The sequence below is a fragment of the Carassius gibelio genome, chromosome B18 (assembly GCF_023724105.1).
Source record: "Carassius gibelio isolate Cgi1373 ecotype wild population from Czech Republic chromosome B18, carGib1.2-hapl.c, whole genome shotgun sequence".
Classification (NCBI taxonomy): Eukaryota; Metazoa; Chordata; class Actinopteri; order Cypriniformes; family Cyprinidae; genus Carassius; species Carassius gibelio.
This window is the reverse complement of record NC_068413.1, coordinates 6450272-6476073: the sequence shown is the minus strand read 5'-3', so window position 1 is coordinate 6476073 and position 25802 is coordinate 6450272. Positions and strand designations below refer to the sequence as shown.

The 25802-nt window shown below is 34.6% G+C and overlaps 2 protein-coding genes across 3 annotated transcripts in view; both read left to right on the top strand.

Moving 5' to 3' along the window:
* The first annotated feature begins 2808 nt into the window (after nt 1–2808).
* Nucleotides 2809–12466, top strand: LOC127976930 (gigaxonin). Its single transcript, XM_052581518.1, has 12 exons — nt 2809–2942; nt 3047–3232; nt 4589–4703; nt 5087–5437; nt 6599–6819; nt 6928–7049; nt 7303–7415; nt 8006–8158; nt 8250–8386; nt 10271–10405; nt 10505–10614; nt 11739–12466. Exons 2-12 carry the CDS (start codon nt 3048–3050, stop codon nt 11918–11920), a joined length of 1824 nt encoding a protein of 607 aa, XP_052437478.1. The 5' UTR covers nt 2809–2942; nt 3047; the 3' UTR covers nt 11921–12466.
* Nucleotides 12467–20267: 7801 nt separating this feature from the next.
* The window catches only part of LOC127977156 (C-Maf-inducing protein), a 28124-nt gene continuing 22589 nt past the window's right edge, over nt 20268–25802 (top strand). The window contains exon 1 of one of the 2 annotated variants that reach the window (XM_052581860.1): nt 20268–21155. In XM_052581860.1, coding sequence (XP_052437820.1) covers nt 20826–21155 — 330 coding nt within the window. In that variant the 5' untranslated portion in view covers nt 20268–20825. The remainder of the gene's footprint in view (nt 21156–25802) is intronic. The other variant, XM_052581859.1, reaches the window with a different exon arrangement.

The following is a 25802-nucleotide window of genomic DNA, read 5'->3' as shown; positions in this document are numbered from 1 at the left end:
CTAACAAATATTGCTACAAGTGTGACTGCATCATATAATAATTGCTGTTAATAGTGTTCATCGTCTGGCTGACTACGTCTTGTATTAATTTTTCCTGAAAGATCCTGTCATTCGCGCACAAACTGACAGCCACCACTTATAAGCTACTACTAAATATTGTAGAAACATAATTTTCTGTAAAGTTGCTTTGTAACTATTTGTATTGTAAAGAGCGCTATACAAATAAACTTGAATTGAATTGAATTGAAATCTGACTGCAAACTCTCCATGTGCACAGCTTCTTCTTCCTCTGAACTTTGACCTTAAGACCTTTTCCACAACTTTTTTAGCACATTTTTTAATATTCTCCTGAATGGGACCTGAAACCACCAGTATTTTTAATTATTTATTAGTTTTCCTATTTTTCCCCCTTGTTAGACCTTGCTCTATATTTAGCCGAAAATTAAATTAAATATTTATTTAATGTGGAGTTTCTTGTCCTATAAATCTTTGACCTGGAAAGACCAGAATTAAGAGGCCAACTAGTGGAAGAGATTCTACACAGAACTGGTTTTGAGAGCCGCAGACATGCAGGGATGGAAAGTACACAGTGTGCCCATTGACCGTACAGACTTCACACCCTTCACAAAGCTTACAGTGCTATAGAACATGAAAAGGCAAGAGGAAAATTGTTGCTTTACACCCTTTTATGGCCTTTTAAGTCTTTTATTCATATGACTTTTGAAAGAAACAAAAAAGTTGAGGGAAAGAGTGGGAATAAGACATGACTCAGCCTTGGTCTCTGTGAGCCTTCAGCACTTACACATTCATAAGCACATACACTGCTACACATCTTTCCTCTGGTTTCAAAAGTCTGCATGTTCCTGTCTTTGAGATATCAAGACACCCACTGCATTAAAGAGTGAATATAAAAGAGAATGATGTTGATGAATATATAGTTAAAGCTTGAAAGAGACAGAATAATCAGGGACAGACAAGATACTTGTGAGAGGCTCAATATAGAAATGGGCATCAAAGACATGCTTTGAAAGATGGATAACCAGACGGACAAGCTTTTTAAAGATGGATAAAACACTGCAAATTATATATATATAACTTTTTTTTTCTTCTGCTAGACTGAGATTTGTTAACCACGTCTAAAATAACAGTGAATCTGAAATGTTTGTTCTGTGAGCGCCATCTAATGGTGGGAAGTCCTTTAATTTACGTGCCAAAGGACATGACACAGAAGGTCTGGGCCAATTTAATACACTATAAAAGGTTTTATACTTGGGAAAGGGTATATCCTATAGACTCTAATTAAAAGTCTCCTTTTTATATTCCGTTGAAATACACATGAATCACCAGAATTAAAGGGAATAGCTCTGCCCTCTTTATGATAATTGGCACAGCTGATCAGTGCCACAAAAAGGTGTTAAATCACCATATAGCTCTCTCTTAATGAAAGATTAATTCAATCCTCTCCATCGTCTGACTCATTCACATCTTTGAGGTCACCAGTTCTCATAAATCAACACCTCTCCTCGTTTTTTTCTTCGGCCCGTCAATGCGTCAGTTTAATCTCTTTCTTTTCATGCATAAAGGACAGATTTGTCCACTAGACTTCCCTCTGACAAACCTCTTCTCCCATAATGTCCTGACAGGAAACTGTGATTGATGACACCTTTAATGACTAAGCAACAGAGGGATTTACTGTCTTATAAATGTTTCATTAAAATGCATTACACCTGTGCTGTGCAAGAGTGGCTGTTTCAGAGAAATGAATCTTGACTCTGAAAACTGAAATCAATCAACATGTGACATTTACCTAAAGGGAAATCCCATAAGTATACATTTAAATCTGCAGTACTTTTCATCTTCATGTTAATGCTGTAGTATAGATTTTTTTATTTTATTTTACAAAGAAATACTCTTTATATTACTGCTTGTGAAATAATATCTTATTAAACGCACTATTAAAATCATATAGCCTATGAACATTTTCTCTGTTGCATTCATGAGAAACTATGCTATTCTGCATGCTGTGAAAACTTTTGAATGGTGAAAAGTGCTTTATTAATGGCCTACTTCAATGAAATGGCATAAACAAATAGAATAGAACAGAACAAAGTATTTAAACACACATGCGTAGGCCTATGATTTGTCTGCATTTGTAAGTGTAAATAAAAAAGTAGAAGTTGTAAATAAAACAAAAAAATATTTGAGTATGCTTGTAAAAAAAAAACAGTCTTTCTAGGTCTAATTAAACATTTCACGTTTAATTCAGCGTTTTACTTGCCGTTTCTTTGTACTTGTGACGTTTACTAGCATTGTCTGTGTAAAAAAAATGTTCAAAGTAAATCCTACACCGGTTGCGCGCGCAAATGTAACTGACTTTATATCGTTAGGATACTTGTTTGCACCAGACGTTCATTATATCAATAATGAAAACATTTGAAGTGAATTTCTATATGTGGCATTTCAGACATGAATTGTAAATATATGTGATTTGCATGATAACGTTTATCAGTAATCCATACTTAATATATAGGCTATATATATGTTTTTGTGTTACACACACTTAACAACACAAAAACAACAGTAAAAAATAATTTTAATGCTATGAACATAGATTATAGTCTTACATATTTATTAAAATTGCCCAATTCAAATGAACTATATAACTAAAAATATAGTGAATATTATTTTATTATTAATTATGTTCCCATATTTTCTATGACTATTTCTTAATACGCTTGCGTGTTCTGTTTTTTTTTTTTTTTTTTTTTGAGTGGGGGACTTTTATTATGAAAAATATGCTAAGTTCCTGGTGAAGTAAGGCAGTGTCACCTCCATGCTAAACTGTTTTTCTGCATTGTGCGTTGCTCTGACACAGACTACTGATTATGAGCAGCTGAAGTTACAGCGAACATCAAGAACAACTTTATTTCAAGAACACTGAAGTGGGTTTGAATGATTTAAATCTGTGATTCTGTTTATATAATCCAAGCATGAACCATGTTGTTGTTGTTGTGTTGATGGATCACCTGTTTGTCTGTTCTAACAGCATGTCTAAAGCAGCTGGAGCTGATGCTGGATCAGTGGTGTCAGACCCTCAACACTCCCAAAAGCTTCTAAGGGTCCTTCAGTCTTTAAGACAAGATGATTGTTTTCAAGATGCAGTGCTGGTTTTGGATGGTGAAGAGATTCCTGTTCAGAAAAACATTCTGGCTGCTGCTAGTCCATACATCAGGTATGAGAATAAGCTTGAAACTAGGATACATTTGCATGAAACGAGATCAGATCAGTAAAGCTGGTATGTGTGCTCAGACATGCAGCCGACCCTGGAGCAATGTGTCATAAGGGCGTGCCAAACAGCCCCACCTTTCCTGATACTTGGGTCTGTTAAAGGAATAGTTCACCCAGAAAACAATTAAGTCATTTACACACCCTCAACTACTGTATCAGCTCATGAGACACATGAGACAAGATACAGGGAAAACAGGGAATTGTAATGAATGTCCTAATCGGTTTCTTATTGCACTGACAATGCTTTCTGACTGAAAGCCTCAAAATGGAAACCAAATTTAAAAAAAAATGTTCAAACGATTGTGTTTATGGATGCTCTGATATTTTTAAATGCTCTGAATAAACTAAAACCAGTGAAAAAGTCATTTTTTAAAATAAAATTTAACAAAATGTTAAGCTTATTTTGTTTTAGCTAGTTCATAGAACAATGTTTCTTATTTTAAAGTACAAAAATGACTAAAACTAAATAAAAACTATAGTAAAACAATCAAATAAAACCTAAAAACTATATAGTCTTTAAACAAATTATACATTTTTTTTTTTTAATAAAACACAAAATTACTTAAACTGTAACCAAAATCAAAACAGAAAATGTAAAAATGAAATCGAATTCAAAATATTAACAAAAACTATCATAGTATATCAGATATGACATTCTATGAACTGTGAGAATCATAAACTTTTCGATTGATGGACTTTTTATTTGAAAAAATCTTTTAAAAGAAACAGATCAGACTAAATGGCTTTTAAAATTCAGTTTACTGATTCACTCATCCGGCGTCTCAACTGTTTTTAAAAAAGTTCACTGATAATTCAATAATTCACACATTTGCTTAATATTCAAGTTTTCACGTTAAGCAAAAGCAAACAGAAAACTGATATTTTGGTGCCATTGTTATCTGGTGAGGAATTTCTTCACACACTATAATCTAAGTCTACTCGATTGAATCACTGCAATGAAAGGGGAGTATAAGCTGGAAACATTGTATCAAGGTCCTTTTGCCCTTATTGGCCCAACTCAACTACACAAACTCCAAAAGTCCAGCACTTTTTAGTCAATTGAGGATTCTGTTACAAAAGTAACATAATGTAAAAAATACAAAGAAAAGGTATGTAATACTCCAGTGTAAAAACCCTTACCACCAAACAGATCCTTGCACATCTTGAATCAGCTAAAACTGAAAATCTCATATTTGTAGAACTTTTGTAGTGCATTTTATATAACAAATCTCAAAGTTATTAGGTCCGTCTTTTATTAGCTCACAGCAAATGAGAAATTCATCTTACTTCATGTTTCCAGGACCAAATTAAATTACAACCCACAAAAGGAGGATGGATCTGTATACAAAATCGACTTGCAAGGGATCTCTGTCACGACCATGAGGCAGATACTGGACTACATTTTCAGTGGAGAGGTAATTACATTACATACAAACACTACATGGAAATGTTTCCCTCAGTTATAGAAAAATTGACTTTTAAAATGATAGTTTTCAAGCCCAGAAAAGTGATAAAAATATTTGTAATTTAAAAATAAAGCATTTAATTGCAGATTTCTGATTTGTGAGTGCCATCTTATAAAATGATTTTTTATCCATCACAATTAATTCCGGTATAATCAATCATAATTACAAAGGCTATGGACAAGTAATGGACATTAAATGATCAAAATGAGAAAAAAAGGTATATGAATTATGAATGTGTGTCACAAACTATCGGGTTTCCATTGTCATAATTACAGTGCTTTTATAGCTGACTGCTTGGTAAAAACTGTTCTCTATGACGCTCTGATTTCTAGATTACACTGAGTGAAGACACCATCCAGGACACCGTCCAGGCTGCTGATCTTCTGCTCCTCACTGATCTCAAATCTCTGTGCTGTCAGTTTCTGGAGAGCTGCATCACTGCAGAGAACTGCATCGGTATTCGGGTCTTCTCTTTGCATTACTGCCTGAACCACGTCTACCACGTGGCCACTGAGTACCTGCAGACGCACTTTCGTGATGTGGCTAATACAGAAGAGTTCCTGGAGCAGCCGCCCGATCGCCTGTGTGAACTGCTGTCCATGGAGAAGCTCAACGTGGGGAATGAAAAGCATGTTCTGGAGGCCGTGGTCCGCTGGATCGGCCATGACGCTGAAGCTCGGCGAGTGAGTGGAACAAGTGTTTTGGAAGGGTTCCACATTCAGAGGCATACGAAAACATAAACAACTCTTGAATTATTTTTGTTAATCATAATTATTTAACCTAGGGTTACTATTTTGAAATAAACATTGACAAAGAAAAATAGAATATTTTTTTTTTTAAAGACATAAACTTATTTAACTTCTCATTTCGTTTTGTTTAACTTGAAGTACTAAAATGACTAAAACTAAACCAAAACAAATTAATAAAAATGACTAAAAATTATGTTAATTTTTTTTAATTAATGTTAAAACTGAAAAATAAAATCTAAATAAAAATATTATTAGTAATTATATATAAAATAAATGTATAATACTACATATTCATATTAAATAAATACAACTATTCAAATGTTCAGGGTCAGTAAGATTTTAAAAAAAAAAAATTATGCTTACCAAAGCTGTTTTATAATAAAAGACTGTAAAAACAGTACTATTGTGAAGTATTTTTACATTTACATTTTTTAAGCATTATTTGGAAAACAAATCTTTCTTAACATTATACATTTCTTTACTGTCACTTTTGATCATTTATATTACCGCTCAAAAAAATGTTATGTGTTTTGAAACTTTTGTAATGTAATTTATTTATTTATTTTTTAAGACGTTTTTTTTTATCCAAAATACAGCAAAAAACAGTAAAACCTTGAAATACTGTTTAAAAAAACTGTTTTCTATTTGAATATATTTTTAAATGTAATATATTCCTGTGATTTCAACGCTGAATTTTTACATTTTTACATTTTTGTGACACTGAAGACTAATGATGTAATGAAGTAATGATTCTGAAAATTTAGCTTTAACACTGGAATAAATTACATTTAGCACATATTCAAATAGAACGCAGTTATTTTAAACAGTAAAAATATTTCAGAATTACTGCTTTTGCTGTATTTTGTATCAAATAAATGCATGCTAGGTGAACAGAAGAGGATTCTTAAAAAAAAATGTTTATTAAAAATCTTACTGTTCAAAAACCTTTGACTGGTAGCATCCATGTTGAATAAAACTATTAATTTCTGTCATACCAAAGCTTACTCCAAACTTCAGAACAGTTTGTTATTTATTAATATTAGTTTGAGCTGATATTCACATCAGTCCTTTTTAAATGGGATCCCTTTCTTCCAGGTCCATATGAAAGAGGTGATGTCTGCCGTGTGGGTTCAAGGCCTGGACCAGAGCTACCTCCAGGAGCAGATGCTCGGAGAGTCCCTGATGAGGGAGGTGATACGGAATTATTGTATGGAGTCTCTGGGAGGAGCAGTGCAGCAGGGGGAGGCGCTGCTCGCTGCGTTTAAACCCCGCGGCTACTCTGAGTGCATCGTCACTGTGGGGGGTGAGGAGAGGAAGTGAGTATAAACACGCATAACATAAAATTAACTTAATAATGCAAGATTAGATTTTTTTCTTTTTTTTTTTATTATGTTGCCCTGAATTCCTGCATGTTTCCAATGCAGCTCTCGGAGGCCCACGGCAGCAGCGCGATGCATGTGTCCGCTTTATGACCCAAACAGGCAACTCTGGATAGAACTGAAGCCAATGAATGAGAGGCGTGTTGGCCACGGGGTTGTGTCTGCAGGTTTGTATTCTCTCAGTGTTCAGTTAAGATGCTGATGTTTAATGAGGTTTAGTACATCCATGCTCTCCTGAGCATCTGCAAAAATCAATTGAATCTGTTAATGGATTTAAATATTTTAAACTACTTTTGATTTACAATTACAGAGACTGACTTGTTGGGCATAGTTCATCCTGAGGATTATTGGGCTTCTGTGTGTTCTGTTATTGTTTAATGACTGAACCGTAATTAACTGCTAATCGGTTTGTCCAATCAGAGGGGTACCTGTTTGTAGTAGGAGGAATGAATGAGAATAAAACTGTCTTGAGCAGTGGAGAGAAATTTGACCCAGAGACCAACACCTGGACCCAAATCCCACCGATGATGCAGGTATTCCTCTTTTCTTCGTAGTACGTAAGAACATGTTGTCATTATCGAGTTGTTGGTGGGCTGTCTGAATGAATGTGATTTTGAAATTTAATGTATATGCAAAATCAGAAGCAAGAATGCATATTTAATTTCTGAACATGTAAAGCTTTGTGAATTACGTAAGTGATCAAAAAGATATCAAATTATTGATTGTAGTCATCTAATAGCTAATGTTAATTATAAAAACAATATATTATAAGCTTTTTGCAACATATTTAAATACAGAAGGTTGTATAAAATATATTTCTATGTGGAAAAGTTGACGTTTTCTTGGGAATTTTTTTTTTTTCTCATTTGCAAGTCACTTTAAATAAAACCGTCTGCAAAGCGAATTAATGTAAATAGGGAAATTTGAATGGCAATGCTACTGTTAGACTAAATTAACCATCATAGTTAAAGATTATTGATATTTAGACATAACATTTGGTATAAAGGAGCTTTATATGAAAGTGGTAGATACTGTACTGTATAATCTCATCTTTATAGTACAGATCTTACAGTAGCCACCAGGTGTCAGTTTTGTGATGTTGTATTTTTTTGCATCTGTCCAGGCCAGACAGCACTTTGCCATTGCAGAGTTGGATGGTATGATCTATGTTTTGGGTGGAGAGAATGAAGACACTGAGGTCCTCCTCACGATGGAGGTGTTTGACCCCCATTGCAATGTTTGGAGAACACAACCAAAAATGACCACAGTGCGCAAAGTGAGGTTTAGCTCTTTTTTTATTGGTCAAATCTGTGCACTTTCATTGCAATACTCTCATGCTTCTCACACTTTCTGTCTCTATTTTTCAGTTCGGTTGCTGTGCCACCATGAAAAAGAGACTGTATGTGATGGGCGGAGGATCGTATGGGAAGATTTACGACTCTGTGGAGTGCTATGACCCCAAAACCCAGCAGTGGACAACGGTCTGCCCTCTTAAGGAAAGGAGGTAAAGTGTGCAAAAGGACGTTTATTCATTTAGCAGACAATTCTATTCAAAGCAATGTACAAACACTCACCTAATGGCTTGTTCCGTTCACAATCAATGAGTTAAGTAAATAGTTTACCCAAAAAAACTTACTCACTTTCATACCATCCAACATGTAGATGAGTTTGTTTCCTCATCGGAACAGATTTTTAGCATTTACATCATTTGCTCACCAATGGTTCCTCTGCAGTGAATGGGTGCCGTCGGAATAAGAGTCCAAACAGCTAATAAAAACACTTCAAATAATTGAATTCCTCAAGATGCATGCTTGTAATAAATAAATCCATCATTAAGAGGTTTTTAATGTCAAACCATTGCTACAGGCTAAAATGCGAGTCCTCTAACTATAATATTGCTTTCTCCAAGTCATTTCATTTGAATCAGGACAGAAATATGCACATATAATTCACAGTTTAAAGAAAAAAACACCTTAATGGTGGATTTGTGTCTTAAACGCACAGCTTTCCACTTCATAAGATATTGACTGATGGACTGAATACTTGTGGATTATTGTGATGATTTATCAGCTGTTTGGACTTTCAATTTGACGGCACCCATTCACTGCAAAGGATCCACTGAAATCTGTTCCGATGAAGAAACAAACTCGTCTACATCTTGGATGGCCCGAGGGAGAGTAAATTTCCAGCAAATGTTTATTTTGGGGTGAACAATTCCTTTAAATAGACATTAAGCAAACTGTTTGCAGTGGAGGGACACAGGCCAACATTTTTGTGTAAGGGTTTGTATTTTTATATAACTTAATAAATGGGTCAGTGTGCTCTTGCAATTTGTGTCATAACATTTTACCTTTAAAAGATGGTTATGTAATTTTATTACATTTAGGTAACCAGGTTTTCACTGAATAGGTGTGAAAGAGGCTACATTATTATTTGATAATGGGAAACAGCAGAAACGTCATTCAGCATAACTTGGCCCTATGCATTCATACCGGACACTCAAAGCGGCATGCTCTTTGTAGATGTGAATTAAGAGAATGTTGTTTCACATCCTGCCTATGACGCAGGGAAATGTCAAAAGTTAAACAGATTACATTTTAAGGCAAAGGCAGCACATCTTCATAAGGGTCTAACAGCTATGAGAACTGAGCCACACCCTGCGATCTGTGATGTCTTACAGATGTGTCTTTAGAGCAATAGTAGTCAAGGGACCTATCAGTCTAACCCATGTAACTGGAAACAATTGATCACCATCTGGAGCAACATAAATAGTCATTTTTGTTGGTGTGCTTGTCTTGTATGGAGTATAATTTTGTCCATAGCTCTGTTACACAATCTAATGAGCTGCTTGGCTGCCTACTGCCTTCTAAGGCAGCATCCTAAATGCCATGAAACCTCATAAGTATTTTATTTGAGACACTTTGCATCGGTACTAACTACTGACACCAATAGCACTTTGCACAGTAGACTTGACTCCTCGCAATTGGTTTCAAAACCTTAGTCAGTGTAGCACCATCATTTTTGACAAGAATGAAACTGAGGCTGTGAGGTAGAGAAGTACAGTGCATGATAGAAAACATTGCAATGATGTTTCACTGGATTATTGTTTTTACAGTATTTTTAATGTAAATGTAATATTTATGTAATTTACTTTATATTTTTAATTGGAAAAAAACAGCAATATAGTAGATACCTTGCTAGGTATTATTTGCATTTCAAAATTATTAAATGAAGAGTACTAGAGACTAGTTTATTTGTATCTGAAGCCTAAATCTACAAGTACTCTGCATTACCAGCAATTTTCTAAATGACAAAATGATTGTGATTTATGCATTGTTCCTTGACAAGAATGCGGCTGCATAATTTCACACTTTTTTTTTTTTCTCAGGTTTGGTGCAGTGGCATGTGGCATTGGACAGGAGCTCTATGTATTTGGTGGTGTGAGGAACAGAGATGCTGACAATCCGGAGTCCAGTCAGATGACCATCTGCAAGTCTGAGTTCTTCCATGATGAACTGAAAAGGTGAGCTCTTCAAAGCAACACTCGTACAATACTAGAGTGATTAAATAAAGAGTACGAGAAGGAGACTAGAGACATGCATGTCTTTTCCTTTTATCTCAGGTGGGTGGACTTAGATGACCAGACCCTCTGCAGACATGCCACATCGTCTTTTGTTTATGGAGCTGTTCCCATTGGTGCCAGTATATATGTGATTGGAGAACTTGACACTGGTAAGCTGATAAGGTCATATAATCGCACTTTATCCTCTGTCTAGGAACGTCTTTTTATACGTATATCTTCAAATTTTGTCCTTGAGAAGGTCAAAAAAATGTGCTATGATAACTTATACATTCTAGCTACAACGAGGGCATATTTTAACTTGTTATTTTTTTTTTTTTTTTTACATTTTGAGGACCAAGTCAGCAGCTACTATGAAAAACAATGAATAGTTAATATTAAGCTACTATGTTGATTAAGTAGTTAAGTACATTAACAACAAAACTTCATTTAAAGTCATTAAAAGGGGTATATATTGAAATATTTTTTTTTATAATATAAGGTCAAATGTAATATAAGATATTTTGAAGGCTTATTATAATCAGCTAAATGAAAAAAAATGTTATTTGAAAATGTTAACTGAAATGAAGCGAAATATTAAGAAGTTTCAAATAGTTTAAGGAATCTTACTCATTTTCATCTAGTTTAACTTTATGTATGAAAAGAGCTAAAACCAAAACAAAAATTTATGTACATTTCTAACGTAAATATTTATAAAATAATTAATAATAAAATTGCACAACAAAATTCCTAAAACAAAATGAAATTCAATTGAAAATGGAAGATCTCAAAATAAAAACCTTAATTATACCTCAGTGATACTAAAAAAAAAACACTAAATTATGAAATATGTATCAGAACAATCTGACAATTATTTAACTCTCAAAATTGATGATAATCTCAATTAGGGGGTTTAAATCCAGCACTTATTACACCTACACCACAAATTACTGTATATAATACACATTTAAATTTAAACCATTTTATAATTGGATCCAAAACAGTTATAAACAACCATATTTAAGTATTACAATAATATAAATATATATTTCACTACAAAAATGCCACTAAAAGGGTTCGATTTCTGGGAATACTACACAATGGTAAGTTTAATGAAAAACATTTTTTGGTGACCAGTTTATTGATCCAAATGGTTTCGATTGAACAGATTTACTAAAATAAACCAGATGGTCATTTTGGAATACTGTACACATAATACAACATGACAAGCTGTTTGTGTAGAGCAGAGGATACAATACTCACTGCATAATATATATTTCTTTATGTTTGTCTCTAGGCACCAGTTTTGACTATGTGCGGGAGTTTCGCAGAAGCACAGGCACCTGGCACTCCACCAGGCCCCTCATGCCCTCTGATCTGAGTAAGACGTGCTGTGCCGCCCTACGCATCGCTAACTGTAAGCTGTTCCGCCTGCAGCTCCATCAGGGACAGTTCCGGATCCGGGTTCAATCCACATAAACAACCCGCGTCCTCACCGCTGGCTTTGTCACTCCTCCGTCATCTGCTGGTTTGGAGGACTGTGCAGAGGATTGTGGGATTATATTGGCAACAGCAGAGGTTTGGTTATAATTTGGGAGAGCTTGAATGATTTGTCCTGTTTTTTGTGTTTGATGCCTTTCTTAGAGGATGAATTGTACATCTTTTATTTTTTTTGGTTCTTTTTTTTTTTTACCAGTCAAAGGAAATGCTGTTACATGGTACCTGCTCACTATTTACAATGCTTTATATGAACAGATTTCATCTAGCTGTTGTTGCAGCTTATTTGAAGCTAACACTTTTGAACATTGGTGAAGGAGGTCGAAATTGCCTATTTTATACAATAGTTAAGTCTTAAATGTGGGTTAATTCAGTAAGGGAACAAATCAAGAACTAATCAGGGCTAGTGCTATGTTCAAATCAAGCAGAATTATGTTGCTAATGCAAGTGTCTGCCTAGCTGCTGTACAATTAAAGTTGAAGTGACATGTTAGATTATTGAAATGATTTAAAATGTCATCTCATTGCTTTTTTGCTGATAATTAAGCTTGAATTTTAAATTTGCAGTTATATATGTATATATTTATAATTTTAAATATAATAATAATAATAATAATAATATTAATTATTATTATTATTATTATTATTATTATTATTAAGTATATAATACACACAATAAAATATTAGTATTTTATATCATAATATATATATAATACTATATAAAAAAATATAAATTATAATTTTTTTATTATAATTTTAAGTGCATATATATATATATATATATATATATATATATAAGCACTTAAAATTATAATTTAAAAAAAAGTTTATTTTAAGTGCTTAAGTGCTTTTTTATATATATATATATATATATATATATATACATACACTTGTTAAACTTTGCTAATGATTACATTAGAGGAACACTGGTTTGGGAGTCTTTGTTAATAGTTAAAAAAAAAGATGTGTTTTCTGATTGGAGGAACACTGGTTTACATCTTAGTTTAAACTAATACATATGCATTGTATTGTCAAAGTTGAAACCGAAAATGGTGGATATTTGCATATTTCATGTGTGTTACTGGCTGCGTGATGATCTGCCCGTCTTAACTGATCAAATTTTGCTGTTGGTCTCGTATCCAGGGACTCAAAACACCACAGCATGTCAGAAATAGATGCAAGTTGCTGGTCTCACCCTTATGTGGCGAGATGTATTTTGTGAATGACCTCTGAACTGGCTTTCCTGTCAGTGTGGACGGTTTTGGCATCTGGTGACCCCATTTGTTCTGTGCATGATTCAGCTGCTGCTGTCTGTTCTTATTGAAGGGACAAACACTGCATATTCACCACCATGGAAATGCAATCCAATAGCAAGTATAAATACCACACTTTCATACACTAGACACTAGCATTTGTGTATATTGGCTCAAGCTATGAAAATGTGGTGTGGTGGGGGGAGGGGGGGTTACAGGACCAATTTGTGGTGTTTAGACCAATGCACTGGTCACTAGATTGAAGATGTGCACTATCCAAGGACTGTGTAAATTGTAATTTCTGTATCACCACAAAATGTGCTGTTGTTATTGAAGTTGAAATACTGTCAAAATGCAGAGTATACCAACTATGCGTGATATGTAATGTGTGTTCCTCGCCAAGACTTTACACACAATACATGCTCATGAAAATGATCAACACACTCACTTTACTATAAACATTGTCATGAATCCATTTGCACACAACACTAAAACACTTGGTGTCTGCCAGAACATTGTGATTAATAAATGTAGCACATAATGTTTATATGATACTATTGGGACATTTTCACTGTGGAATTCTCATTCCTTGTTTGTGATGTTTTGGAGTTCAATTCAGGCTACGATTTGCCTCTAAGGTAATCTCGAAATCTGCCTCGTAATAAAATCTCATGCAGAAGTCAGTGGTGTGTGTTTTATGTGGTTATTATAATATGCATGAAACGAAAGGAAAATTAAAAACTGTTTCTTTCAAAACATTTAAGATCATGAGAATAGTGCCACATCATTTAATAAAATAAATCAAATCTCATTAAATGCTATGTTTCATATATAATTTTACATAATGTATTATTAAAATAATCGTCATTTTAAATTATTTTATATATCTATATAATAAAGCAATGATTAATCGCATCCAAACTAAAAGTTTTTGTTTATATAATATATGTGTGTACTGTTATTGTGTATATATAAATACACACATATGCATGTATATATTAAAGAAACATTATATATATTATACATTATACATATAATATAAATATTTACATTAAAATATTTTCAAAATATATAATGTACGTGTGTGTCTTTATACATAAGAAATATAAACAGTACACACATATTATATAAACAAAAACTTTTATTTTGGATGCGATTAATCACAATTGATCATTGCCCAATTTTCCATAAAATAAAATAAAAAACCTAGACGTAATATTTTGAGAAATTGAAAAGGAGTTAAAAATGTTATCACAATGCTAATAAATTTTATATTTGCATTAGAAAATTATGCCTTAATACATTTTTAGAAATAATTTGATCATAGAAATATTACATTGCCAATAAAATATATATTTTTTTCATTTTAAAATTTAGCATGAAGAATACATCTTTTTATCTTAATTTAATACAGAAAAAAAAGGGAATATGTTTTTTTTCTTTTGATTTTGAGTTGAAATGTTTGTTTGAAAGCATGCTTTATGGCTTAAGCAATACACTGCCTTTCACACCAGTAACTTGTTAGTTTAAAGTTCTACCAGTATTTAATATTGATTCCTCTGTTATAGAGATTAAAAATTAGCGAGAGGAATTTCATCAGAAAGGTGATGGTATTCACTCAACACTGTACACAAGTCATAGTGACGTCTTCTAAAACTGAAAAATGCAGGGGGAATTTAGTCTCTCTTTAGCATGTCTCGATTGTTGCATAACTCTGGTATGTTACCTAAGTTTGGGATTTTAATGCGTAATGGGTGTCTCTGTCTCATCAAAAGGTGTGTCTATGAATGTGTTGGATCTTGTGTGTGTGTGTGTGTGTGTGTGTGTGTGTGTGTGTGTGTGTGTGTGTGTGTGCGTATGCGTATGAATAGGGATTAACAGGATTACTGAAGATAAACAGGATGAGGTAAATTTACCCAAACTGGGCTGCTCATATGACAGGACTTACATTTAACCAGAAATCTTGTGACTTTGGTCATGCCTAGTGCTGCTCAAACTGGCGCGCTGGGTCAGTCTTGAATAGTAGACTTCCTAACGTCCTTTGTGACCCCAGATCATACCTGCAAATCATTTGTATGAAAAAGTGCAGCTGTTGATTTCCAAATATACCTCATACTCCTTTAATAAGATCATTTCAATAAGTCATTTTATAGATAATTTAAATACTACAATAGTTTTTATTAATATTTTAAAGGGTTAGTTCACCCAAAATTGAAAACTCTGTCATACGTATCCTCATGTCGTTCCAAATCCATAAGACCTTTGTTCATCTACGGAACACAAATTAAGATATTTTTGATGAAATCCGAGAGTTTTCTGACTCTGCACAGACAGCAGTGTAACTAAAACATTCCCAGACCCAGAAATGTATCAAGGACATTGTTAAAATACTACATGTGACATCACTGGTTCAACCGTAATATACAAAGCTATGAAAATACTTTTTGGACGCAAAGAAAACAAAAATAACGACTTTATTCAACAATTCTTCTCCTCCTCGTCCAATCCTCCGCCACTGTGGAGAGTACAGTGATGTATGAAAACAAAGCCTATTTTGGACAATTAATATTTTTGAATTATGACAGTAATTTCATAACAAATAAATCTTCCCCCATTCTTGCTGTACTATAAATGCATTAATACAAAAAATATATATATAATTCTTAAAACTATGCAAAAATAAAATATTAAATAAGGGATTTTTATATGTTATTCTTTAAATGCATAAAATTATTTTTTACATTGCAAAAAACACATGAACATGAATTGGGAACATATGATATGTAAAAATTGATAGCCTGAATGCACTGTAAGTCGCTTTGGATAAAAGCGTCTGCTAAATGCATAAATTAAATTTAATTTAATTTACATTGTGGTAGTATTTATTGTACTGCCTTTAATTTGTGCAGATTACAATAAAAATATTTTCATTATAAGTTCTTTTGACTTTGTTTTTTTTTTTACTGTGCAATACGGTAACAAAAGAAGTGTCGCAGTTGAGAATCATGAGAGGGGAAAACCTAAAATGTAAAACGAAACTTGGATGAAATGTGCTTTATTTTCATGAAAATATCATAATGTGATAAAAGTTTTAATGTTCCTAAAATAGACTTCACTTCAGGTGGCTGACACTTTGTAAATGAACCCACTACACATCTTTAATAAAAAAAGTTACTTGCATACAAGAGGGTTTTCCTGTAAAGGCCTCATTATCAAAGAACTAAACAACCACAGACAGCTGTTTCACTTTCAGCTTAAGTTTACAGTGACTCTGTGACTCTATTCGCAGTTTGTGACCAACTGTTGCATATATGGTCCAAACAAGCAACTTTTTGCAATCCGTCGGTCAGACTGATTAATGCAAGTATGACGGAAAAAGACGCGAGCAAAAAAAATTATCTCTTCCAGTTGGAGTGCACGCAAACCTCATTTGAATGTAGCTGAAGTTATTTCAACACCTCTTACATCAACTCACCATGTTCACTGACAACATAAACAAAATACTTCCTACTTTCCATTTGATTCGACTTGTGAATGACTTTGCACAGCCTGATTCACTTCCTCATCAAGGGGCTAGTCAGGAGGCATGCAGATCAATTCGATTGAGGAAGTCAAGGGAAGCAGTTTGCATTTCTTACTTTCTTACCATTTTGGTTGCTTACACAGCACAACATTACCACAGTATTCCCAGCAGGGATGTGATGCCTTCATCCCAGCAACCAATGCATGAAACAAGCCGTCAGCAAAAAGACAGGGCAGTGTGTGAATGTTTAGATCTTTCCTCTGGGATTAATCAGACCAGTATCAGTCCTTGAGGTGGTGATCTCATTCCCTGTATTGTCTCCAAAGACCATGCATACTTCATCAGCAGAATTCACAGTGTGAATTCACAACAGTCCCACCCTCTACAAGTATGTCATCAGGAATGGTTGTGTGGTTGTGTGAGTCAAACTTGTTAAAGGAACACGTCATCTAAAAATGAATTTCGCCATTATTTACTCACCCTCATGTTAAAACAAACCAGCTTGACTGTCTTCTGTGGAAAGTGAGCTTCTGAAGAATGTTCGGCTCGTTATTTTATAATAAAAGTGTGACATTTTTCTGAGTGGGATATTCTGAATAAAGAAAGTCATACAGACTCGGACCAATTGTATTACTGAATATAATAAATGTGTGAAATTTCAATAATGGGATATTCAATAAAGAAAGTTATACAGGCTTAGATTATAATAAAAGTGTGAAATGTTATAATGAAAAAGAGTGATTTAAAAAAGAAGTCATGTTTGGACCAATTATATTACTGAATATAATTAATGTGTGTAATTTTATGTAAATGAGTGACTAAGATATTCTTATAAAGAAAGTCGAACAGACTAATAGAAGTGTAAAATTCTATATGGAAAAAAGTGACTAAAGAAAGTCACACAGGCTTGGACTTATTGGAATATTATAAAAATGAAATTTTACTATATGGAAATGAGTGACTCTTACGAAAGAAAGTTATACAGGCAAGGACTGATTGTATTATTGAATATAAAAAAGGTGTGACATTTTACTATATGGAAAAGAGTAACTCTTCTTATGAAAGAACGTCATACAGGTAAGCACCGATTATATTATTGAATATAGTAAGAGTGTGAAATTTTATTATGGGAAACTGTGACTCTTAAAAAAGAAAAGTCATCGTTGAACCAATTATATTGTTAAATATAAAAAATGTGAGAAATTTTCCTATATTTAAAAGAGTGTCAATGATTTTCTAAAGAAAGAAAGTCTACATACAAGTTTGGAATGATTATATTACTAAAAAATTGAAAAGTATATTAAATATGTTCAAATATAAAAGTATATTAAATATGTTCAAACAGATTTGGATTGACATAATTGAAAGATGACATATTGTTCATTTCATGATATATATTTCTTTATGTAAAACAAATCAGTTCCGCCAGTGCACTGTAGTCAATGTCAAAACGAAAGCGCAGATAAAAATCTCACTTCCCTTTAACTTGCTGATACAAAGACCGTTTCATAAGTCATTTAGCATCTGAGCACTGGTGCATTTCAGTGAAAGATTTTACCACTTGGAAATCTGGAAGTGTATGAACAAGCATTATCATCTGCTCTGCGCCACCATGGCTCATTCTGATAAAAGATGTTGTCACTAATGCGTTAGGAAAGATTACAAGCACAATAACAATGTTGTCAGAGGCGGGGGAGTATTCATTTTTGTGACTGAGGCTTTGTTTAGAGTGTGGGTGGGCCTGCTTGGTTCGGCCTCCCAAGAAATCTAGTGCTCTTCATGCAGAATGAGAGCAAGTGGTCAGAAGTATCCTAGTAGAATAAATATCTAACTCAAATGACCAAATGTGGGCCTATTTATTTTCAGACTGCTCATTTAGCCAAACAAAAGTCGGATGGAGGGCTGTGAAATGCAACACAATCATGGGAATTTCAAAGTTCTTAATTTTGCTTGCATATTAATGAACATATAAATGCTTGTATGTTAGAATCAAGCTCAATTGCTTTCAAAAGTATGCTAAATGGCGATGACATATTTTGGTAATTCTCCTCCAATCTCTAAAAATAACATCATCATACTGTTTATAGTATCTGTTAAGTACAGAAAGGAAAACAATACAGAGTAAAAAAAAAGAAGAAAAAAGTAAATAAGGAGCGGGTTCTGATACAATTTACCCCGCTATTGAAGCAGTTAGCCACAAAAGGTCAATGTGCATCTAGTGAGCAGTATTTTTATTTTTTATTTTTGACTTTGAATACTACCCACATTCTAAGAAATTATTATAGGCCTATTTGATTTCTTGTTCATGAAAACAAACACACACATAACATTTAAGTGACATTAAAGGTATGCCCATTCTCCTCTCAAACTATTTTTTTATGCAGTTGAACTGGTTATATATTACGAAAGCTTGTGAACCACAGGACAGATGGCATATCTTCAGCAACAAAGTCACCTTACAGAATGAATGTGTACAGAAAATGACAGTAGACATAAACTCTGCTTCCACTATGGCAAGCTAATTTAACATTTCCTTTTTTTTAAGTATCCAATATAGTTACTTATGCTTTACTATTTTATTTTTACTTACTATTTATTAGAACCTATCTATATCTGAAAATTGATATAAAATGAAAGGGCACAAATCTGCAATTTGTTTGCCAGCAGAATTATATACTTTCTTGTCTATGGAAGCTTAAAAAATATTTTATATATATATATATATATATATATATATATATATATAGAATTTGTATTATGTCGAAAACCGTTCATCCAATCAACTTCACATGTGGCAGGTGTGTTGCTGTGGACCCAAAGGAGGGCAGCGTTGCACTTTGGTGCAATATGGACACGCGACACATTCAGAATTTATAAACTTTTAATAAACTACAGAACAGAGGGAGCCAGAAGAGACGCGCCTCACGTGGGTAGGGCTTATATGCTCCGAGAACGGACACTGCACTAGTGATACAAAACACACAGGTCTATTAAGAGCAATTATTTGAATACAGACAAATTATTATTAGGCTGGGCTACTGTACTTTTTTTTTTTTTTTTTTTTGACTGCTGTATTCGTAAGTATTTTCTAAGCAAATTAATTGTACGTTTTTATCATGTGTAAAATTACTGATTAACACAGCAGATAATTTTTTTTTTTTTACACCAACAATATACTATAGTCGTACTACTTAAGGAAATAGGTGATTTTTCAAACTATATATGCTACAGGTATATATACAAACACACATTTTTGACTTCAATTTGTGTCACTACAGTGATAGTAAGTAGTAAAATTAGTAAAAAAAAAAAAAAGAAAGAAAATGAATATGTATGGTACTAACACACAATTAGAGTACATTTTAACCACTATTTTAGTACGCCATAGTAGGCTAGTGTGAAATTGAAAAGGTATACCATCATAATTCGACTGCATCCAAGAAATAAAAAAATGAGTATTTGCTATGTAAAATCGATCATATAAATAATAAAACGGTTTGCCATATGCCATCTTTCTTTTCACCATTTTGCTCAAGAGAAGGGAAGTGCGCGCTCCCTATCAAACAGAGACGCGCATCCGTTCGCCTCCCCATTGACGTCACTCCGGTATCACATGAACGAGCCGGGACCAATCCACACGCAGCCCTATCGAAGCTCTCGGTTCCTCCGCCGAGATAGGGAGGAAAAAGAAAGAAAAGGGAACCATGACTCCGAGCATCTGAAGAGCAAATAAATTTGAACGAAGCGTGGATCTTTTACCTGGTTACGGTTTCATATTCGGAGCAGGAAGACTGAAAGAATAATAATATGTAGTGGAGAGAGACGGAATGGATACGACAATGGCTCGAACATATTGAAAAGCCCTCGACGCTCAAAGGAAAGACATTAACTTATACTTAAACGAACCTTCCTCATCTTGACGGACTTATTTAATGGCTTCAATCCTCGCCGTCGCCGACCCTCGTCTTTTCCGTCGCGCTGTTAAGGTCGAGTCAGGGTGGATCGCGTGAACCTCTATATGACAAACACTGGAACGACCATTAATCGGCCTCGAAATCAAAAGAAAGCCACTTGATCTTATTCAACGCCGTCGATTTTCGCTGAGGGGAATCATGGATTTTAACGGGAGCGGTGGGGGAAACGAGCTGCACAACAATCAGTTTTATCCGTCCGAAGAGAGTAAGCCTCTGCTGGGGGAAATGTCCGCGCAGCAGCCGCCACCGGAGGGGAATAATAATCACAAAGCGGGGCCCTGCAGCAAGAGGAGCCTTCTACACAGCAGCAGCGGCATGAGATACAAACTGCTCCAGGAGGGGGACATCCAGGTGTGCGTGGTCAAGCACCCGCGGACCTTCCTCAGTAAGCTCCTCACCTCCAAATTTTTACGGAGGTGGGAGCCGCACCACCTCACCTTGACGGACAGCAGCCTGATGTCTGCCACGGTAAGAACCGCTCTGCATCATTTTGTGCTCAGTATTCAGTATGTAATCTGTTCATTATGTACAAAGTAGGAAGTGCAACAAATGTTGTACACGTAATAGCATTTTAGACAGCGAAAGTAAAAACACACTTCAGTACAACAGTCCAAAACATTATTTAAAAATCAAATAATTACGCTGATATTGAAATTCTACATTTAGAAATTGAAGAACTCTTAAAAAGAACAGGAAAGTATTTATCTGACGTTTTTATTTGATCGCATGGTCTTTCCAGCACCATTCCAAAAACAGCATGGTTTTTACAATGTAGTAATATGGTGAACAGTTGAAAAAAAAAAATAATAATAATAATAATTAAAAAAAAACTTAATATTGAGCGGATGTGTTTCGAAATAGATCTGAAAACACACCGTGACGTCATAATAATAACAACCTAACAGCTTCCTCTCTGTTATTTCCCGTTTTCCGGGTTTATGTATTATGATTTGTCATTTGATATGTCATCTATGAAATTAGGGCCTATTTCATTTTGGGTGGAAAAAAGATTTTTAAAGATTTTAAAGAAACTCCATTGCATCACTTCAAGCTAACATAAATACCCAAATTTTAGTTTAGACCTTATATATTGATAAAACCCTTATATATTGATAAAGTTGTTAGTGTTATACTGTTCATTTAGCCATACAAGGTCACAATAGTGTGTTTTAGAAAGATAATTAAATCCTGATATTTCTATAGATATCGAGTTTTCCATTATCTGTTGTGCATTGTACAAAGTCAAATTAAGAGACGAGTTCACACAATAACAGGAAGATGACATTTGTTTATTTCAGAAATTTAGTATCATTTTAAGTTGGGAGAGTTTTGATGATTACGTGATTGATGCCTAACTTTTGGACACTTGAAATGCTTTTAATAAAGTAGCCAATGTCAAACAAAATATAAAATTACTCAAGAGAGAGAGAAGTGCTTAAATTTATTTCCATTTCAATCTAAAGATGAGTGTTTGTTAATATCAAGGAGAGTGTTGGCTGTAAAAACAAACAGTGAAAGCTGGTGTCAGCTATTGTTTGTTAAAGCCACTGTTGACATATGTTCATGAGGTACACAAAAGCACTCTGCATTATTTAACAAATGAGTTGTCATTTCCAAATACCATGATCAGAGTGCAGCGTATTGGAAAATTAATCATAAATAAAAGTAATTCAGATGCTCACAGGGGGTTTTCAACCAGTAAAAACCCAGGGACCCCCACCCAGACTCAGCCAATGACTTTCATGATTAGGAATATTAACTTTAATGACATTTTTCATGGACCTCTGATTGAAAACCCTAAAAATAGAATTCGAATTAAGTTTTTTTCCCTACTTTGTAACTATGTTAAAGGTTTTAGAAGCTACTACGTACTGTATGCAGTGTCATGAAGGTGTTTTTAGGTCAGCAGAGTTATTCAAATAATATAAGAGTGCTTTGCAGGTGCAGAAGATGCAGTTAGATGTGTCAGAATTGAATTGTTGTCAGTGGAGATGAAGTTTTAGACTATGAATTGAGTACCAAATCACATTTTGGCCACGTGTCCTGTTTTCTTGTTATTTTCCTTGCTGATGTTTACTCTCTTCTCTGCAAATTCTAAGCCTCATCTGATGCTCAGATATTCAAAAACATCACTGCATACATCTTAATTGCTGCTCAAGAGGCTTATCTATGGAAAAGTATAGTGTCACGGTCACAATGGATTCACCCACCTGGGAGATTTCTGGGAATCCACTCGATGGCGGTTATTTTTAAAAAGAAAAAACACAAAACTGCCCAGGCAGTGACCCGTTATTCATCGATGTTTGGTTTGGATGTGGAGAGGACAGTCATGTTTTACCCTCTGCCTGTTTCAGATGAGTAAATCGTATCTCTGAAGAAGTCTTGAAGAGAATCTCTCCACTCAGGACATCCTCACACAGGATGCCATCATCAAATGGCTGATTAAATTAAAGGTTTAAATTTTACAGCTATATTTCATCGTTCAGATATGATCGAATTAGCCGTTGACTTCTTCCTGAAATGAATGCTTCAGAATGAATTAGATTGCTTGTTTAACAACGGTCTGACTGTCGGATGGAGCTCAGCCACTGACACTGAGAGGCCCTCGGGATTTCGGAGGCTAGCTGAGATTAACCTAAGCCAAACACAGACCGTATGTTTATGTTTGTAACTATATGCGGCCGTTTTGCAGAGGTTTATGTCGTTTGGAAGTGTTTACAGAGTAACAAATAAAAAGTTAGGAAAAGTCTAGTACTTTGACAGTCCTGTCACTCAGTATTGGTTTTCTCCTACAGTTGCAAGGTCTCTAATAGATGTTTAGCTAGTGACCCGTGTTCAGTTGACCGTAGCTAATGGAGGTAGTTGTCTGTGGCTAATGGTCTCTTTTGGCAAAGACTAGCCTGTTTGTGATTCTACTGTGCATCGAAGCAGTATGCTCCAGAAAGAGGTCAGTATATCAACATAAAGGCCTTATTGTTGATGAGAAGTTCGATTTGGATGGTTTGGTTTCCTCACCTGGTGTGTTTTCCAGCTCAAACCTTGCTAGGGTGTCATTTGGGTTGAAATTCCTTTATCTCGCTCGTATGTGCTCAAAATATTTGACCTCGTTTGCTTTCTAGCACATGACGGCTGTCCGACGAAAAATGTATTTTTTTCCCTGAAGATTAGTTTTTTTTTTTTTTTACGATTTTCTCAAGAACTCGTGGGCTTAGTGTAGACAAAACATTTGGCATTTTGATAGCATATTTTGATAAGTGTAGTCAGCTCTGTGGAAAATGATCTCACTAGAAGATATGAAAGACGTTGAGTCACCCTCATCTCTATTAGCTCTTTTAGACTTAATCTTATTTTCGTAACAGCAAGCCATTATAAATACTTCCTGTCCCTCTTTCGTTAAAAGGACATCAAAAGCCCTACCTCTAAAGGCACATATGCCGATGCCCTCAAGCGCACAATTTTGTTTGTGTTGCAGACTATAGTTGCTGTTCAAGTCAGTTCTGTTAGTTAGATGAAGGACCAGATGAGACAACAACCCGTATAGGTCATAACATGTCCTCTGTATAAACAATGCACAGAAAGGTGAGAGCTGCCCAAATGTTTTAGGTGGGTGTTTTGCTATTTCGTGATTGGGTTAGATGCTGAACACCTGGGTACATATAAAATGATATTAACAAACACAACTCAATACAGAACGGTTCACGTCTGAGGAGTCATCACGTTTTGAGCAATACTGATGACTAAAGCTGAAAAAGTCTGGTTGTGATGAGTTCAGCTAAATACGACCAGGTCAGGGGGGAAAAACAGGTTACACTTATAACAAACCATTTTAACGGTACTGTTGGGCTTTCTGCTGTAAACAAACAGGGCTATGGTGATGACTGGGCACATAAACTACTGTGGCTCCCTGAGATCCCCTCGGCTACCGTCCAAATATGCTCTGTAATTGAGATGTAAGAGCTGGCTTTGTTTTTGTAGCACAGAAAAGCCATTAGGATGAGATTTTCAAACACTGGCAGGGTTTCAGATTAATTGTTTTGCATGTACTGGGTTGTTTGTGTCTTGATATTGTCGCAATTTTTCATTATTGTTGCTTTAAGCTTGAATGAATGGATGCAACTAGTTGATATTGCCTTTCATAGATATAGGACTTAAAACCAAATGTTAAATGGCAGGAATGCATATTCAACCGGAACATGCAGTGGAGCCATGGTGATGAAATATTTTGGGGATTTTTTTCATTTAAGAGTGCCAGATGTAATGTATAGGGCATTGTCTGGGGCCGTCCACATGATCAGCTTCGGGGCAGTTTAAAAGCATCTTGGAATGGGATTCCCAACATTTTTGACTCTAACTCTGGATTGTGAATACTTGAACAACTCTAAAAACAACACGTTTCCACTATCATTCATAAGTAAATAAATAAGTTTGTGCGTGTGTGTGTGTGTGTGTGTATATATATATATATATATATATATGTATGTATGTATGTATGTATGTATGTATGTATGTATGTATGTATGTATGTATGTATATATATATATATATATATATATATATATATATGTGTATGTATGTATGTATGTATATGTATGTATGTATGTATTACATTATATACATGCATACAGTCAGCCAAGTGTGTGTGTGTGTGTGTAAAATATATTGTAACTTTATAAATTATTTAATGTGTCCTTGCTGAATAAATATATTTATGTACAAATATTGTTTATATGGCCAAACAGCTATATCATCCAGCAGTCCAAGACTGGTTTCCCATTGAAGCTAAGCAGGATTGAGTCTGGTCAGTACCTGGATGGTAGACGTCCTGGGGAAACTAGGTTGCTTCTGGATGAGGTATTAGTGAGGCCAGCAGGGGGTGCTCAACCTGTAGTCTGTGTGGGTCATAATGCCCCAGTATAGTGATGGGTACACTATACTGACAAAAAGCACCGTCTTTTGGATGAGACGTTAAACTAAGGTCCTGACTCTGTGGTCATTAAAAATCCCATGGCAATTCTCGTAAAGAGTAAGGGTGTAACCCTGGTTTTCTGGCCAAATTGCCACCAATCATGTTAATCATGGCCTCCTAATAATTCCCTTCCACTTGATTGGCTCTGT

Coding starts and splice junctions, on each gene's coding strand:
- LOC127976930 (XM_052581518.1), top strand. CDS start 3,048: ATGTCTAAAGCAGCTGGAGCTGATGCTGGATCAGTGGTGTCAGACCCT. Junction 5,438..6,598: donor ATGACGCTGAAGCTCGGCGA/GTGAGTGGAACA, acceptor CCTTTCTTCCAG/GTCCATATGAAAGAGGTGAT. Junction 8,387..10,270: donor TGCCCTCTTAAGGAAAGGAG/GTAAAGTGTGCA, acceptor TTTTTTTCTCAG/GTTTGGTGCAGTGGCATGTG.